Raw genomic sequence first — 16445 nt, 5'->3', positions numbered from 1 at the left:
GCTTTGCTTTATCTTGGCCAGGTCGCAATTGTAAATGAGAACTTGTTCTCAACTTGCCTACCTGGTTAAATAAAGGTGAAATAAAAATAAATAAAATAAAAATGACGCAATGCAGAGTGCCTGGACACAGCCCTTGGCCGTGGTATATTGGCATTATACCACATACCCCCAAGGTGCCTTATTGCAATTATAAACAGGTTACCAATCTAATTGTCATACCCGTGGTATACGGCTGAAAGCCGTGGTATATCAGACTGTATACCACGGGTATGACAAAACATTTATTTTTTACTGCTCTAATTACAAACAGGTGTCCACATATTTTGAGGTGTATATTGGCCATATACCTGACCTACTCAGGCCTTATTGCTTAGATATACCACGACTAAGGGCTGTTCTTAGGCACGACACAAAGCAGTGGATTATTGACCATATACCATAAACCCCAGAGGAGCCTTTTTGCTTTTATAAACCAGTTACCAACAGAGAACAGTAAACAAGTATTTTTTGCATTATATATTGTCTGATAAACACGTCTGGAATGTTGTTTCAGCCAATCGGCATCCATCCTGTATAGAACATTTTAATAGTTCAATTACAATTCGTTTTTTTAGTCTGATGAAGGAAGCTGTTTTCCCTCAGAGCAATTTAATAGTGTTTGTCCATAGCAATATCCGATTCATGACAGATTCACACACGTACACAAGCGTGGGATACTGACCCTCTACCTCCATCTCTGCTCCACGGTGACTAACCTGCCCCCTGCGGGAAAGGTCTTCACACGGCTTGTGGTCAACCAAATCAGCTCCTCACAGCAGAGGCTGCTCCTCACTAGTGATCCACCACAGTCGTTGAGCAGTATTCAGCAGCTTGCCGTGCCCTCTACCTCTCTGGTAGAGGTAGCATCAGGCAGCTCTTGTGCCATTTCCTCCACTGGTACACCCAGTCCTGCCACCATTTTTAGAAAGCCCCTCTAATCTATTTGTGCTGCTATCTTGACTCCCCAACCTCCCACAGGCTAACCGTTGATCGCATGGCCTGCCACTTTCATATTGTCTGTTTGTGGTCGTGACACATACGCATAGTGCTAGCATAGCTCTGATGTGGTGATTGTTCTGTGCGGTGCGTGGTTGTTTGTGGTGTCTTTTTATCCATGCGGTTTTCTATCGTTGTTGAGAAACAGAATGCTTTGTTTTTCAGGTGATGTGTCTCTTCCAAAGACCTCCCCAAGCAGTGGCGTGGTTACTAGTCCCCCCGTGCTGGTGCTCCCTGACCCAGGGACCAGTAACTCTGTCAGAATGGCGTGTCCTCCTACCTCCCAGACCCCAACCCCTCTCATCCCCCTGACCCCTCTCGCAGCAGGGCGGAGGATGGTTCTGCAGCCGGTGCGGAGTGCCTCAGGGACCACCCTATACCGGAACCCCAACGGACAGCTAATCCAGCTGGTTCCCCTCAGCCAGCTGCAGGCCCTCAACCCCAACCTCGTCATGCGCAACAAGGGTGAGTGTCTGACCGTTGATGATATTAATGCCAAGGCACTGCTGCTCTGTCACATGCAAGACTGAGTATGTTAACCCCTTAGCCTCGTGGGAATTGGCTTATATGGATAGGGCAAAATAATGTTTCTTGCAGAAGAAATATGGAAAGCATATGCATAACCATGGTTGCAGCCCCGTCTTTACAGAATTACTGTTTACTTTATGCAATCCAAAAATGGTGCATTTATAAATCGCTATCTGCGTCAGGTGGGTATAATTTGAAAGCTTGTTTTATTGTCGACATGACTGGCTAAATGATAAAATACGATCTTGCGGTGTTATGCTTTCACACGGCAATTCAGAGAAGCATATCTTAATTTTGGTGCACATAGAATGGACTCGAGTGCATTCCGATGCGTGGTCCGCGCCAAATCTTCAAAATATAACAGACATAGGCACATTCTGTTCAGAACAACCCAGGGTATAACGTCATTTTGTAGCTGTACGTCAAACATAGTGATCATAAACCAGGGTTCGTCAACTAGGTTTGGCCTCGGGCCCATTTTTTTACGCGCTAATAGTCAGCGGTACCTAACATACAGTGGAAGTTTACATACACCTTAGCCAAATATATTTAAACTCAGTTTTTCACAATTCCTCACATTTAATCCTAGTAAAAATTCCCTGTCTTAGGTCAGTTAGGATCACCACTTTATTTTAAGAATGTGAAATGTCAGAATAATAATAGTGATTTATTTCAGCTTTTATTTCTTTCATCACATTCCCAGTGGGTCAGAAGTTTACATACACTCAGTTAGTATTTGGTAGAATTGTCTTTAAATTGTTTAACTTGGGTCAAACTTGGGTGAATTTTGGCCTATTCCTCCTGACAGAGCTGGTGTAACTGAGTCAAGTTGTTAGCCTTTTGCTCGCACACGCCTTTTCAGTTCTGCCCACATATTTTCTATAGGATTGAGATCAGGGCTTTGTGATGGCCACTCCAATACCTTGACTTTGTTGTCCTTAAGCCATTTTGCCACAACTTTGGAAGTATGCTTGGTGTCATTGTCCATTTGGAAGACCCATTTTGCGACCAAGCTTTAACTTCCTGACTGACGTCTTGAGATGTTGCTTCAATATGTCCATCATTTTCCTTTCTCATGATGCCATCTATTATGTGAAGTGCACCTGTCCCTCCTGCAGCAAAGCACCCCCACAACATGATGCTCCCACCCCCGTGCTTCACGGTTGGGATGGTGTTCTTCGGCTTGCAAGAGTCCCCCCTTTTCCTCCAAACATAACGATGGTCATTATGGCCGAACAGTTTTATTTTTGTTTCGTCAGACCAGAGGACATTCCTCCAAAACGTACGATCTTTGTCCCCATGTGCAGTTGCAAACCGTAGTCTGGCTTTTTTATGGCGGTTTTGGAGCAGTGGCTTCTTCCTTGCTGAGCGGCCTTTCAGGTTATGCCGATATAGGACTTGTTTTACTGTGGATATAGATACTTTTGTACCTGTTTCCTCCAGCATCCTCACAAGGTCCTTTGCTGTTGTTCTGGGATTGATTTGCACTTTTCGCTCCAAAGTACGTTCATCTCTAGGAGACAGAATGCGTCTCCTTCCTGAGCGGTATGACGGCTGCGTGACCCACTGGAATTGTGATACAGTGAATTATAAGTGAAATTGTCTGTCTGTAAACAATTGTTGGAATAATGACTTGTGTCATGCACAAAGTAGATGTCCTAACCGACTTGCCAAAACTATAGTTTGTTAACAAGAAATTTGTGGAGTGGTTGAAAAACGAGCTTTTATGACTCCAACCTAAGTGTATGTAAACTTCCGACTTCAACTGTAATTAGTATATTATAATAATAGCACAATTAATTGGCCTACACTACAAATTCAACAACATTTTTAACACATCTGATTAGTACATAATAAATTCAGTGACAATAACATAATCATTTTGATCTGATCACACTCTTAAAATCACCATGTCTGTCTTTAATTATTTTGTCTATTTCTCTGTGCGTTGATTGGTGGGGAAGAACAGGTCTACTTAGCCTACTGTACTTAGTTTAACGTCAACATTCGTTCAGAACAATTAGCTTGATAGCAAGAGAAAATGTCGCTCTCAATAAGAGTAGAAAGGTGGATAATGAAAATGTTTCAGGGAAGATTGGACAGCGATGCGTTCATCTCACAAACTTTTCCCAATGCCAAGCCGGTGTCTCATTTGCAATGAAAATGTCGACGTTTGCAAGGAATTCAATCTCAGATGTCATTATGAATCTAAGCATGGAGCTTTCAAAGTGGCCTTCCCTCTCCAGACATAGGCCCGACGCAGAAACATTGAAGCGTTAACTGCAAGCTACCCACACAGCTTTTTGGGCTGACATGTTCTGTCACTTAAACGGGTTAAAGCTGCACTTACAAGGAAGAGGGAAAACAATCGTAGACATAGTGGAAAAACGTGAGGCCTTTACTAGGAAGCTTGAGTTGTTTGATTTGGACTTGTCATCTGGAAGGCTACTGCACCTCAGCACACTGAAGAAATGACAGGCAGAAGGAGCAGGCTGCAGCGTTGTCAGAGGTGATGGAAGATTTCATCAACTTCTCCATCAGATTTGAAGACTACAGCATGCCCAAGGATATCATTGTGTTTGTAGGTGATCCTCTAACAGTCCGCCCCAGGTGGAGAATTCTCCTCCCTTGCTAAGAAAACGATACCCTCACTGGATGAGTCCGCAATTCAAACTTAGTTGATTGAATTCCAGGCATCGGGCCAAATCAGGGATGTGCTCAGGAGTGCGGAATCCTTGTGTGCGTTTTGGGTGGCATGCTCAGAGGAATACAGCACAATAAAGAAACGTTTTATGTGCTAACAGTGTTCGGATCGACTTACATCTGCGAGTTTTCATTTTCCTCTATGAACGCAATATGGACTCGCGACAGGAACCGGCTTTCACATAAGTCAATCGAGGACTGCCTCCGCATCAAAATCACATCCATCTCACCCGACATCCACAAGATCGTGTCTAAGGGGAAATGCAACTTTCCCATTAGTAAGTAACTTAGTGGCCTATATGACTATATTTAGTAAATACTAACGTTATTGTGAGTGATTATCCAGGGATATTTAGGTCTCAAGCTGAAATAAGCAGGCTATTCAGAGACAAACATCGCCTTTTTTTCTTTAAATGATTGTTTTATGTAGGATGTTACATTTTTGGACAGTTGCAATTGTAAGTAGGCCTAATAAATAAAAAAATCCCACATCTATTAGGCCATATATTGTTTTTATTGTGAAAAATGTTAAGTCTCATAGCCTACCTCAGCCAGTTAAGTAATTTTATATAGGCCTAGGCTCGGAAGAAATATACTACAATTAAGCCCTCTTCTTGTTTTTAAAGTCAAATTAAAATGAAGATTATTGTTTAAATGAGTTCCTTGACTGGTGTAGGTTTTCTCCATCTGTTGCTGTGCCACACTTGCATAACTAGTTGGCTATATTCTCAGCACCAGGCGCTGTTCACCTATTGTGAACGTTTCAGCACCACAAAATGGTCCGCTGCCTGCTTTATTAGTTGACCGTCTCCTTGCATTCTCTCTCTTCATGAATGAAGTTACATTTTAACGTTTGCATTATTTAGGTAGGGTAACTTCCTTCTTGGGACATCGCATTTGGGAGTTTTTGCATCTCGGAACCGAGATTTTTATTTATTTATTTATTTATTTATGAAAAAATGTTGGGGCTGTGGGGGGCCAAATGCTATTGCTGATTGGCCAGATTTGGACGCGGGCTGCCAATTGGGATACCCTGTCATAAACGATGACACTGTATATTACATTAGTTTAATGAATGGAAATGTGAAGGGCACATTTAGACTGTTTGGCTTGGTTGTATAACATCAAAGCGGTATTTATTATAATCCTCAATGTCTCATCTGTCAAAAATGGAGTCCTCTTAATGTACAGCATTTCCCACACTCAGACAATTCTTTTTTTGAAGTTGCCCAATTAGCGGGAGGCATGGGGGCATCTTCTTGTCGCTCGCGGTGCTAAAGTTCAGAATTGGCTGTCAGTCAAAACCCACACAGAGCTGTGAAGAGGAGACCCTGAGCTCTGACATCATGTATAGCATGTTAATGTACAGCCACTCCGTTCCAATTTGGGCGCTTATCAATGTAAAGGGTTCATTAATAACCATTTTATGGAACAATGATTTAAACATTTTAGACGGATCAGGGAGTTCTATAGTAGTCTATGTATAATGTGAACTTATTATCTCCACTGAATGAGTGCTGTGTGAATACATTTTTTTTTGTGTGTGTGTGTATTATAATTGGAAAGTTGCAGAACTTTTTCTCCTTTTTCTTTTCAGGGGGTTTGATCAGCTTAACCACACCTGCGTGCATGGCCTCTGGATCGACAGCCACCCTTAACAGCTCCCCCTCCACCACCTCTCTCACCACATGGCAGAACACCATCACTACCATCCCCCTGGTCCCTTTCACTGTCCCAAAGACTCCAGGCAGCACCACCGCCCCTAAAACCACACCTCCCGAAGTCACTTCCTCCATATCAGGCTCCAAGTCTTTCAACATCAGTAACGCTAATCTCTCACCCACTGAGACAAATAGCGGGACGTACACTTTGAAGATTGTTCCTCAGACGGGTAACAAGGAGCCCATCATCATCAAGTGTCCCAAGGTGCCAGCCCAGCCAGCCCAGGGCTCCTCCAAGGTCATGCCTATAGTAGGGGGCTTTACTGTGCTGCAGCCTTCCCCGAAAACCACAGTAATTACTGTCAAATTCCCCACAAAGACTGATAGGGAAACAGGTGTCAAAGTTGCCACCACCACCACCACAGTGGACTCCCATCTAGACTGTAAGGTCACGTCTGAGCTGTATAGTTGGATGCTGCCTTGCCAGAAAAGCACAAAACCCCCTGTAAGCCACAAGTTTAAATTTATTAAAGCTGACACTATCTCCACAACGGACTCCAATACAGATCCTAAGATCCAGCCTGAGATGGGACGAGTGCCCCCCAAAATCCTCAGACCCCCTATAACCCCGGTTCCAAAGACAGATGCAACTTCGAGACCTATCTCGTCAGCGGACTCCAATGTAGACCCCAAGCTCCTTCCTAGGATGGCTTGTGTCAATCAACCCTACCAGACCTGGACAGGACGACCAAAGAAGAAGAAGAGGAGGAAGGAGTTTGAGGTTGTGGATCTGATGGAGGATGAGGACGACTCTGACGACATGGACGAGGAGACGGACAACTCATCTGACGACACTGTTAATTCTTGTGTTAATGAAGAGGATCTCATCGTCATCAGTGTAAGAACTCTTTAAGCTTTATACAAGACAAGTCTGTTTTCAAATTCCGTCATCTAAACCGTAGTCTGTCTCTCTTTCTTGGTTTGTCTTATTTGTGTGGGTAGGCCCGGGCTAATTTAGATGTAAACGGTCTAGTTTGCAGTTTGCACTCCATGATAGCGCTTCTTTCTGTTGTGTCCTGTAGAAGCAGCTGAAGCACAAACACAACGTGCTGGAGAGGCATCGGCGCTCCGAGCTCCAGGGACGCTTCCAGCAGCTGAGAGAAACACTGGAACTTGACGAGAAAGCTGCTAAAATTAAAATCCTCAACGACGTAAGCACCAATAAGTCAATAGAATCCCTTGAATTAAAGGGTGCATCCCAAATCGCACCATATTCCCTATATAGTGCACTACTTTTTGACTAGTGATTGGGGGGGGATTGATACAGTTGCATATCGCAATGTTATTTTGGACGATATTATACTGAACAAAACTATAAATGCAACAATTTCAACCATTTTACTGAGTTAGCGTTCATATAAGTAAATCAGTCAGTTGAAATAAATTAATTAGGTCCGAATCTATGGATTTCACATGACTGGGCAGGGGAGCAGCCATGGGTGGGCCTATGAGAGCATAGCTCCACCGACTTGGGATCCAGGTCCACCTACTGGGGAGCCAAGCCCAGCCAATCAGGACAAGTTTTTCCCGTCAAAAGGGCTTTATTACAGACAGAAATACTCCACAGTTTCATCAGCTGTCCGGGTGGCTTGTCTCAGACAATCCCGCAGGTGAAGAAGCCGGATGTGGAGGTCCTGGGCTGGCATGGTTACACGTGGTCTGCGGTTTTGAGGCCGGTTGGACATACTGACAAATTCTCTAAAATGACGACGGAGGTGGCTTATGGTAGAGAAATGAACATTACATTCTCTGGTAACAGTTCTGGTGGATATTCCTGCAGTCAGCATGTCAACTGCACGCTCCCTCAACTTGAGACATCAGTGGCATTGTATTGTGTGACAAACTGCACATTTTAGTGGCCTTTTATTGTCCCCAGCACAAGGTGCACCTGTGTAATGATAATGCTGTTTAATCAGCTTCTTGATATGCCACACCTGTCAGGTGGATGAATTATCTTGGGGATGGAGAAATGCTCACTAACAGGGATGTGAACATATTAGTGCACAACATTTGAAAGAAATTAGCTTTTTGTGCGAATGGAACATTTCTGGGATCTTTTTTTCAGCTCATGAAACATGGGACCAGTATATATTGATACTTTGACCCCAAGTATCGATTTGTAGGGTTACCTGGCGATAGTCGGCAGTACCGTTATTTTTCATCTTATAGCTTGTTCTCCATCTTATTTTTAAAAAGTGAGCCAACGTGTTTTCAGCACTTTTATTTCCATGACTCATCAAAACTAATTTTCACATGGCTCTCTCTTGTCTCTCTGCAGCAGACATATAGTGAGCAATATGTTTGGAACATCAAATCATTATAAAATCCAAGTATCAAATCGCAATACATAGAATAGTTAGAATCACAATACATATAGAATAGTTAGAATCACAATACATATAGAATAGTTAGAATCACAATACATATAGAATAGTTAGAATCACAGTACATATAGTTAGAATCACAATACATATAGTATCAGCACCTAAGTACTGTGATAATGTCATATTGTGAGGTCCCTAGCAATTACCAGCTTTACTTTTGACCAGAGCCCTATGGCACTATATATGGAATAGGTCGCGATTTGGGACTCATAAAAGGTCATATTTGTGTATTTTGTTATTGTGGCCAATCAGAGCGGCGCTCTAGTTTTGTTTCGTTGAAGCAACCATCCTCAATAGATAACACGTTAACTCTGTTATTTAACCAGGCGAAGGAGGAGATCCAGGTCTTGACAAAGAAAAGCACCAACGTGGAGAAGCTGAGGAGTTCACTGACCCTGGAGAGAGCAGTTCATGTCAAGAAGATGTCCCAGTTAACTGGTAATAATGGACATTACATTTGACCCCCCCAACTCTCCATTTCCTCTTATGTACTTCCTCTCTCCTCCTGTAACATGTCAACATTCTGTATTCTGTGGGTTTGCGACAACTAATGTAAAAAAGGTCTTTGTAGATGAATGCATTTGACTGACTGATTGATTGTACATTCAACCAACATGTTTCCTCCACAGGAGAGTCTGAGGAACAGATACTGACGAACATTAAGTACATCGGTTCCCAGCAGAAGATCGAGAAGCTGCACGCCAACTGGAAGAAAGAAGGGAAAGTCTCCTCTGCTCTCTCGTCTTCCTCAGTTGTCTCCACCTGCGGTGAGTCTGAGCAGAGACCAAGGCCTGGTCCAATCTCAAAGAGGACCACAGAAGAGGTTCAAGGGGGTAAGAGCATGGGAGGAGTGACAGCAGAAACGGAGGAGGACAGGGATGAGGTGGTGGACCTTCTGGAGGACACGGAGGACGAGAAAACCGACAACTCCTCGGATGAGACTGAGGATTCTGACGTTGACGACGACAAAAACTACAACGCTAAAGGGCACGTCATTAATACCATCAGTGTAAGAAATAATTGATTATTCGGTTTCTGTTGATTAAATCTCTTCTCTTGAGAATTGTGGTTTTTCCAGTTGTTTTATTCTCTCGTTACGACTCATCTGTCTTTCAGGATGAGGAGGAGCTTGTTGACATTGAGAGTGTGGAGGACAATGCAATGAAGATCACCACTCCACAATTGAAGGCAAAATGCACTAAAGAGGTGGAACGACCTTTTATTCCTTCCTTCAAATATGGTTATGCTGTGATTTCAGTGTCCATGGTTGTAATTTGCGGTGTTTTTGGTTCAATGTTACCATTAGCACTGGGACTTGCATAACAAATATGAGAGACAACGCTGTGCTGAGTTTCGGAAGAGCTTTAAAGCCCTGATAGAGACTTTGGACCTTGGCAACCCGGCACCTACTAATGTTTTCATCCTTGGGCAGGTAAGACTAAGGATGCATCCCAAATGGCGCCCTGTTCCCTATATAGTGCACTACTTTTGACCAGGGCCCATAGGACCCATAACACCTCAGAGCTCTCCAGAGTAGCTCATGTATCATGTGATTTACCATGCCATACAGTACATTTCAGTAGGTGGTGTAGGCTTCCACATTACATGGATGCCATTACATTACTCCCAAGTGACACAGCGGTCTAAGGCACTACATCTCAGTGCTAGAGGCGTCACTCCAGACTGGTTCGATCCCGGGCTGTACCACAACTGGCCGTGATTTGGAGTCCCATAGGGCGGCGCACAATTGGCCCAGCGTCGTCCGGGTTAGGGGAGAGTTTAGCCGGTGTAGGCCGTCATTGTAAACAAGAATTTGTTCTTAACTGACTTGCCTAGTTAAATAAAAAATAAATAAACATGGTACAACTTGAAACTTATACGTCCTCCAGCAATTTTTTTTTTTTATTATTATTTTTTTTTCATTTTTAAAAATAAATGTTTTACTTTTTTTAACTTTTACTGTTGAAAAAACATATCCCAGGTATAGATACAGTAAAGTACTACACGCACTAAAGGGTAAAAAAAATGCTTTGTGCCAAATTATATATTTTTGGGGGACACAACTGCAAACTTCAAGGAGTTGATCTGATGGGGATTGGTGATGTCATCGGCCTCCCTCCTTGCTTGAGGAACAGCAGAGAACAAAAGAGGAAAAGCTCACCCCTTCTTCTGCCATGTCATGATGATACCTGGACCACTTATTAAGATGTGCCTTTTGTTAAGTAAATTAGGTGATCAATGAGCTGGAAAGGAGACTGGAGTGAGACTTTCAATATTGATTGTTGGGAGTGTTAAGTAAAATAAGCTATGGCCATTTAAATTTTTCTTGATGATTTCGTTTAGGAAATGATTGTCATATTCAGGGGAGTTAGCAGACTAATTAATTGACGCTGCCTTGTGACATACAGTACCTCCCTGAACTGCATCGAGTTTTATTTAGTAAGTAACCTCTTCACTAAATGATACCAAGTATTGTTTCTGTTATTTAACAGGCCCGAAAACAAGTCATTGACCTGAGAGACAAATGCGAACGCCTGGAAAAACTGAAGAGTGCGCTAACCGAAGAACGAGCTGCTTATATCAAGAAAATCTCCCAGAAATCTGGTAATGGGCCTTACATTTGACTATCCTCTCCTCTCCAGTCTCTCCCTCCGGTAACACTGGCCTGTTGTCTCTCTCTACAGGAAAGACAGAGGAGCTCATCCTCAGGAAGCTTCAGGACATCTCTACCAAACAGAAGAACATGGACGTGATGTTCAAAGGGAAGCGGAGAGGGGCGTCCTCCGCCCCCTCGTCATCAGTCCTACCCAATAAAGCCATCTCACCCAGCAGCAATCAACAGACTAAGCCAAAATCCCTGGCTCCCGGTCTCAGATTAAAGGTGGTACCCACCCCTGTCCCTCACTCTATCCCCCCACAGCCTGCACCCCAACAACCCAAGACAAGTCCCATCATCTCCCCACCCTCCAGGAAACCCCCCTCAAGGTGTCGTTCTCCGGGTGAAAGGACAAGACCTAACATCCTGTCTCGCAGGAAACCACAACCTCCCCTAGGTAAGGCACCTGTCCCTCTGACCCTGTTACTGTCTAGCTGCATCAAATGGGCCAGGCTGACTGCAGATCTAGAGACTGAACTTCCATGTGAAGAAATAAAGCACTGTCAATCATTTGGATTTGTTTTTCTGCCTCCCCAACAGATTCCCCACCTGTTCATGCTCGGTTTCTCCCTCCTCAAATGCTGTCAATAGTGGGGGAAGTGATACCATCTCAGCAGGGGATCACTAAGAGCCCAATGCAGCCTGCCAGTTCTCTGCTGCCGGTAGGACGCGTCACTGGAATCGAAATGCAACGGTCTCTAATACCAGGTAGGCTTTCAGTGACTCAATGTACTCAAAGTTTCAAACCACATTTCTTGTTGATTTGATTCTGATTCTTCTTAAATTTCTTTTTTTAGGTGTCGCTTCAGTTACCATCTGTATCCCCTCAATGTCACAACCCATTTCTCTCACTCCACCTCGTAATATCCTCAACAGGGGAGGTAACTTCCGACACGTTTTTACCGCTTGGATGTAGAAATCTATGAATCTGATTAAGTTAGCTGAATGTTTTTCCCATTGAGACAAAACTGTTATTTTGTTTCCCATTTTTCAGTTCCTCATAGCGCCAATGTGATTTCACTGGTCAAAGCCCCTCCAGGTGTGTCAGGGGGAACTCCGAGGAGGCCATCTCCAGTGAAGGGTAAGGGAAGTGGGCTGGAGGACGGGGAGCTGGGGAAGCAGTTGGACCACTCTGGAGACGGTGTAAAGATCAACGACGCAGACCGGAATTCTGATGAGGAGGACGAAGACAACGAAGAAGGTGACGTTGAAGACGAGAGTCTGACATCTCTCCTCAACGAGATCGTCTTCCTCAACCAGCAGATGACCACAGACAACATCAGCCCCAGTGGTCTTCCAGTGGTCACCCACAAACCAGCCACTGAGCCTGGGGAGGCTGGGACGGACCGGTCCTCACCACCACCACCACCACCGCCGCAGGCAGAGAAGGAAATCATCAGAGATGGAGATGACGAGCGCTCCCTCAGCCCCTTGTTTCTGAGACTTGACGAGGACCTTCTGGGGCTGAAAGAGAGACAAGGACAGGATGAGGCTTCCAAAGGCCCAGGCCTGCCAGTGCCACAGGCAGAGGACCTTAAAGTGGGTTCTGGATCCAACGAGAAACCAACAGAGACAGGTTTTGCTCCTGCTCCGATTGTCAATGGGCACTGCCCACAAGGACCAGCATGCACCGCAAAAGGTCACGGTGTACTTCAAAAGGCGCTGACCCCGCCTCCGCTGTTGCAGATGAAAGTTGGCGTGGCCAAGGTGCTGGAGTCCATTGATAAGCCGGGGGATGCCCTAGCCCCGCCCCCGCTACTGCAGATGAGGCCAATGCCGAGGCTAGCCCCACTAGGACTTAAGAACAACCCTCAGACGTAGAACTAAGCACTAATTAACTTAGGGTCAATGTTGTAGCCATCTCTCCTCAAGATCCTTACTCACATGGGTCGTACTCATTTGTCACCAAACTGACAAAAACTGACTGAAACAGGGTTGGACTACTACCTGAACTTGTCCAATAAGAAATGTTCATTTTTGTTTTTCTGTTGCAAAAAGTTTCGCCACGGTGTGCTGTAATAAATATGACCCTTATGTGGCTCAACCAATCAGGGATAACTACATTTAAAGGTACAATGTAGCCGTTTTTATCTCTGTCAAATCATTTCTTGGTAACAATTAAGTAGCTTACAATGATTGTTTTCAGTTAACATGGTCAAAAATAGTTTCTTAGCAAAGAGCAATTTCTTATGCAAATTTGCTAGGGGAAAACGAGCGTTTTTTGGTATATTAACTTATTTATTGCCTGGTGACGTCACCGGGCAGGCCTAAACCCCATCCCACCAAAATGGGTTGAAATGTATTTTCAAACCACTCTTACACTAAAAGCACATGATCAGAATTTTCACAATTTCACAGTATTAATCCAACCTCATAGTGTGTAAATGTATCTAAAACACTGGGCCTTTGAGATCCTTGTAAAAAAAAAAAAAAAAAAAAGGTTTTTATTTATGTCTTCTGCACTTTTGTTTTATAAGCGGCACTACCTAACGTGCCTATTGGATATCCAAAGATGTTTGTTTGTATCAATATATACAGTATATTGACTTGAAATGCAAAGACTGACATGACACTGTTCTGACAGTCAGGAGTCATGTTTTTCTCTTCAAATTAGTGGATTCGGCTATTTCAGCCACACCAGTTGGTGACAAGTGTATAAAATCGAGCACTCGGCCATGCAATCTCCATAGACAAACATTGGCAGTAAAATGGCCTTAAGAGCTCAGTGACTTTCAACGTGGCACCTAGGATGCCACCTTTCCAAAAAGTCAGTTTGTCAAATTTCTGCCCTGCTAGAGCTGCCCCAGTCAACTAAGTGCTGTTATTGTGAAGTGGTAACGTCTAGGAGTAACAACGGCTCAGCTACGAAGTGGTAGGCCACACAAGCTCAAAACAGGAACGCTGAAGCGCGCTGCGCGTAAAAATAATCGGTCCTCGGCTACAACACTCACTACTGAGTTCCAAACTGCCTCTGAAAGCAACGTCAGCACAAGAACTGTTCGTTGGGAGCTTCATAAAATTAGTTTCCGTGGCCGAGCGGCCACACCCCAACCAAAGATCACCATGCGCATTGCCAAGCGTCGGCTGGAGTGGTGTAAAGCTCGCCGCAATTTGACTGCAGCAGTGGAAACGCGTTCTCTGGAGTGATGAATCATGCTTCACCATCTGGCAGTCCGACGGACTAATCTGTGTTTTGGCGGATGCCAGGAGAACGCTACCTGCCCCAACGCATAGTTTGGTGGAGGAGGAATAATGTTCTGGGGTTGTTTTTCATGGTTCGGGCTAGGCCCCTTAGTTCCAGTGAAGGGAAATCTTATCGCTACAGCATACAATGACATTCTTCTGTGCTTCCAACTTTGTGGCAGCAGTTTGGGGAAGGCCACCAATACCCTTGTGCACAACGCGAGGTCCATACAGAAGTGGTTTGTCGATCGGTGTGGAAGAACTTTACTAGCCTGCACAGAGCCCTGACCTCAACCCCATCGAACACCTTTGGGATGAATTGGAACGCCGACTGCGATCCAGGCCTAATCGCGTAACATCAGTGCCTGACCTCACTAATGCTCTTGTGGCTGATTGAAAGAAAGTCCCTGCAGCAATGTTCCAACATCTAGTTGGGCTCCTGAGTGGCGCAGCGGTCTGAGGCGTCACATCCGGCCGTGGTTGGAAATCCCATAGGGCGGCGCTCAATTGGCCCAGCGTTGTCGGAGTTTGGCCGGGGTAGGCCGTCATTGTAAATAAGAATTTGTTCTTAACTGACTCCGTGTTACTGCCCATGATTTTGGAATAAGATGTTCGACGAGCAGGTGTCCACATACTTTTGGTCATGTAGTGTATGAGGGTATGTTTGTGTATGTAGGAGAGCATGTATATGCATACTTGTAAGGGTTAAGGTCTGTTTGTCATTTTGGTCACGTAGTGTATCTAGAATCAGTTTAGCCTTTTAGATCATAAGGAATAAGCTTACAAGGATCTGACGCTTAAAAACGGGCCCTGATCTGTTGCTTTTCTTCCCCTTATTTTAAAGAGGAGATGCAGTGAATTTCACATAATATTAAGCTACCAGGAACTCTACATTTTAAGGGTGTCCAGTATGTTCTGGTTTTAGAGTATATCTCTACCATCAGAGCAAGATGATCTGTAGACAGACAGCCGATAGTGCAGAGGCTGTTTGTGTTCATAGTACTATACTGTACTGTTGAGTGTATATGACTGTTTCAGAGGCCCTGTCTCCATATTGGAGTAGAGTAGGCCCTGCTTGCCATATCTTCGTGTTTGATGCAAGGAAAGTTCTCGGTCGTAGTGAATTAAGCCTTAAAGGTTAAGGGACATTTCATCTGTTTTTGTATGGCACACTGTTTGCGACACTAACCACTGTGTGCACCGCAGACAACAAATCTCAACGTAAACTTAATAAGCAATATCCTACCTAATAGGTCCCTGTAGGATGTGACCTTTCTAAGAGCAGCTTTACTTGTTCAGTGATGTATGTAATAATCAGACCGTGACGTTCACTATATAATAGGAGTAGAGGTGGCGTCCCAAATGGCACACTACTCCCTATATAGTGCACTACTTTTGGTCAAAAATAGTGCACTACTCCCTATATAGTGCACTACTTTTGGTCAAAAATAGTGCACTTTATAGGGAAGAGGGTGCCATTTGAGGGAAAATTTATTCGATGTTAAATTGGGGGAAATACATTTGCTGTAATTATTTTTATGCTGCTAAGAGGTAAGCTTGCAGAATTAACAGCCAACCAACCCTCTTGTTAAACAGCATCAATACTTTTTTGCTAGAAGCATGAAGTGTAGATTTCATTTCTGTATAAAGTATAAAATACATGTTTTTATAATAATAGGCCATGTAAATAATTACTTTTTTCCACTTTTAAGACTGTTTTTTTTCTTCTGATAATGGAGTTGTTTTTGTAAAGGTATTTCTGATATTTTTATATGGTGTCAATAACCGTTATGTTTAGGATGTTGGCATAAGAGAAATTAAGACGCCTTGAAATAAAATCTAACGATGAATGTGGGCTGCCTAGATATACATTTATCACGCAGTTACATTATGTTATATGATTTGAATAGTAATATTACTTTAATGATTAAGTGACTTACTGTAACTGTACATCTGACTTTGAACATATATGAAAAGGTATTACAGGAATATTGTGAAAGAAACATGCATGGGTAACTGATTGTTAAAATGCTAAGTAATCTTCTAATGTCGGTTTCATTTGCCCTTTTTAAATATGTGGAAAGGGAGAGATCTGACATTTTCCCAATTGACCCATGGGATCTAATTGCAAACTCATGACCTTATTCATTACCGGACAATATCATTCATTTCCCATGTCAAATAGAATTCGTAGCAATGCGTATCCCAAACGGCACTCCATTTCCTATATAGTGC

The 16445-nt window shown here is 43.6% G+C and overlaps 1 protein-coding gene across 3 annotated transcripts in view; it reads left to right on the top strand.

The window, feature by feature from the left end:
• mgaa (MAX dimerization protein MGA a) overlaps window positions 1–16060 on the top strand; it is a 38563-nt gene extending 22503 nt beyond the window's left edge. For 2 of the 3 annotated variants that reach the window (XM_014194859.2, XM_014194858.2), the window contains exons 14-25: window positions 1201–1500; window positions 5864–6825; window positions 7010–7138; window positions 8698–8809; window positions 9001–9380; window positions 9488–9577; window positions 9678–9803; window positions 10864–10975; window positions 11056–11424; window positions 11568–11735; window positions 11825–11908; window positions 12022–16060. In XM_014194859.2, the coding sequence (XP_014050334.2) occupies window positions 1201–1500; window positions 5864–6825; window positions 7010–7138; window positions 8698–8809; window positions 9001–9380; window positions 9488–9577; window positions 9678–9803; window positions 10864–10975; window positions 11056–11424; window positions 11568–11735; window positions 11825–11908; window positions 12022–12848 (3659 nt within the window). In that variant the 3' untranslated portion in view covers window positions 12849–16060. The remainder of the gene's footprint in view (window positions 1–1200; window positions 1501–5863; window positions 6826–7009; window positions 7139–8697; window positions 8810–9000; window positions 9381–9487; window positions 9578–9677; window positions 9804–10863; window positions 10976–11055; window positions 11425–11567; window positions 11736–11824; window positions 11909–12021) is intronic. The other variant, XM_014194860.2, reaches the window with a different exon arrangement.
• Window positions 16061–16445: the final 385 nt, after the last annotated feature.

The sequence above is a fragment of the Salmo salar genome, chromosome ssa01 (genome assembly GCF_905237065.1).
Source record: "Salmo salar chromosome ssa01, Ssal_v3.1, whole genome shotgun sequence".
In the NCBI taxonomy this organism is placed as follows: domain Eukaryota; kingdom Metazoa; phylum Chordata; class Actinopteri; order Salmoniformes; family Salmonidae; genus Salmo; species Salmo salar.
The sequence above is the reverse complement of the archived record's forward strand: the minus strand, read 5'-3'. Positions and strand labels throughout refer to the sequence as shown.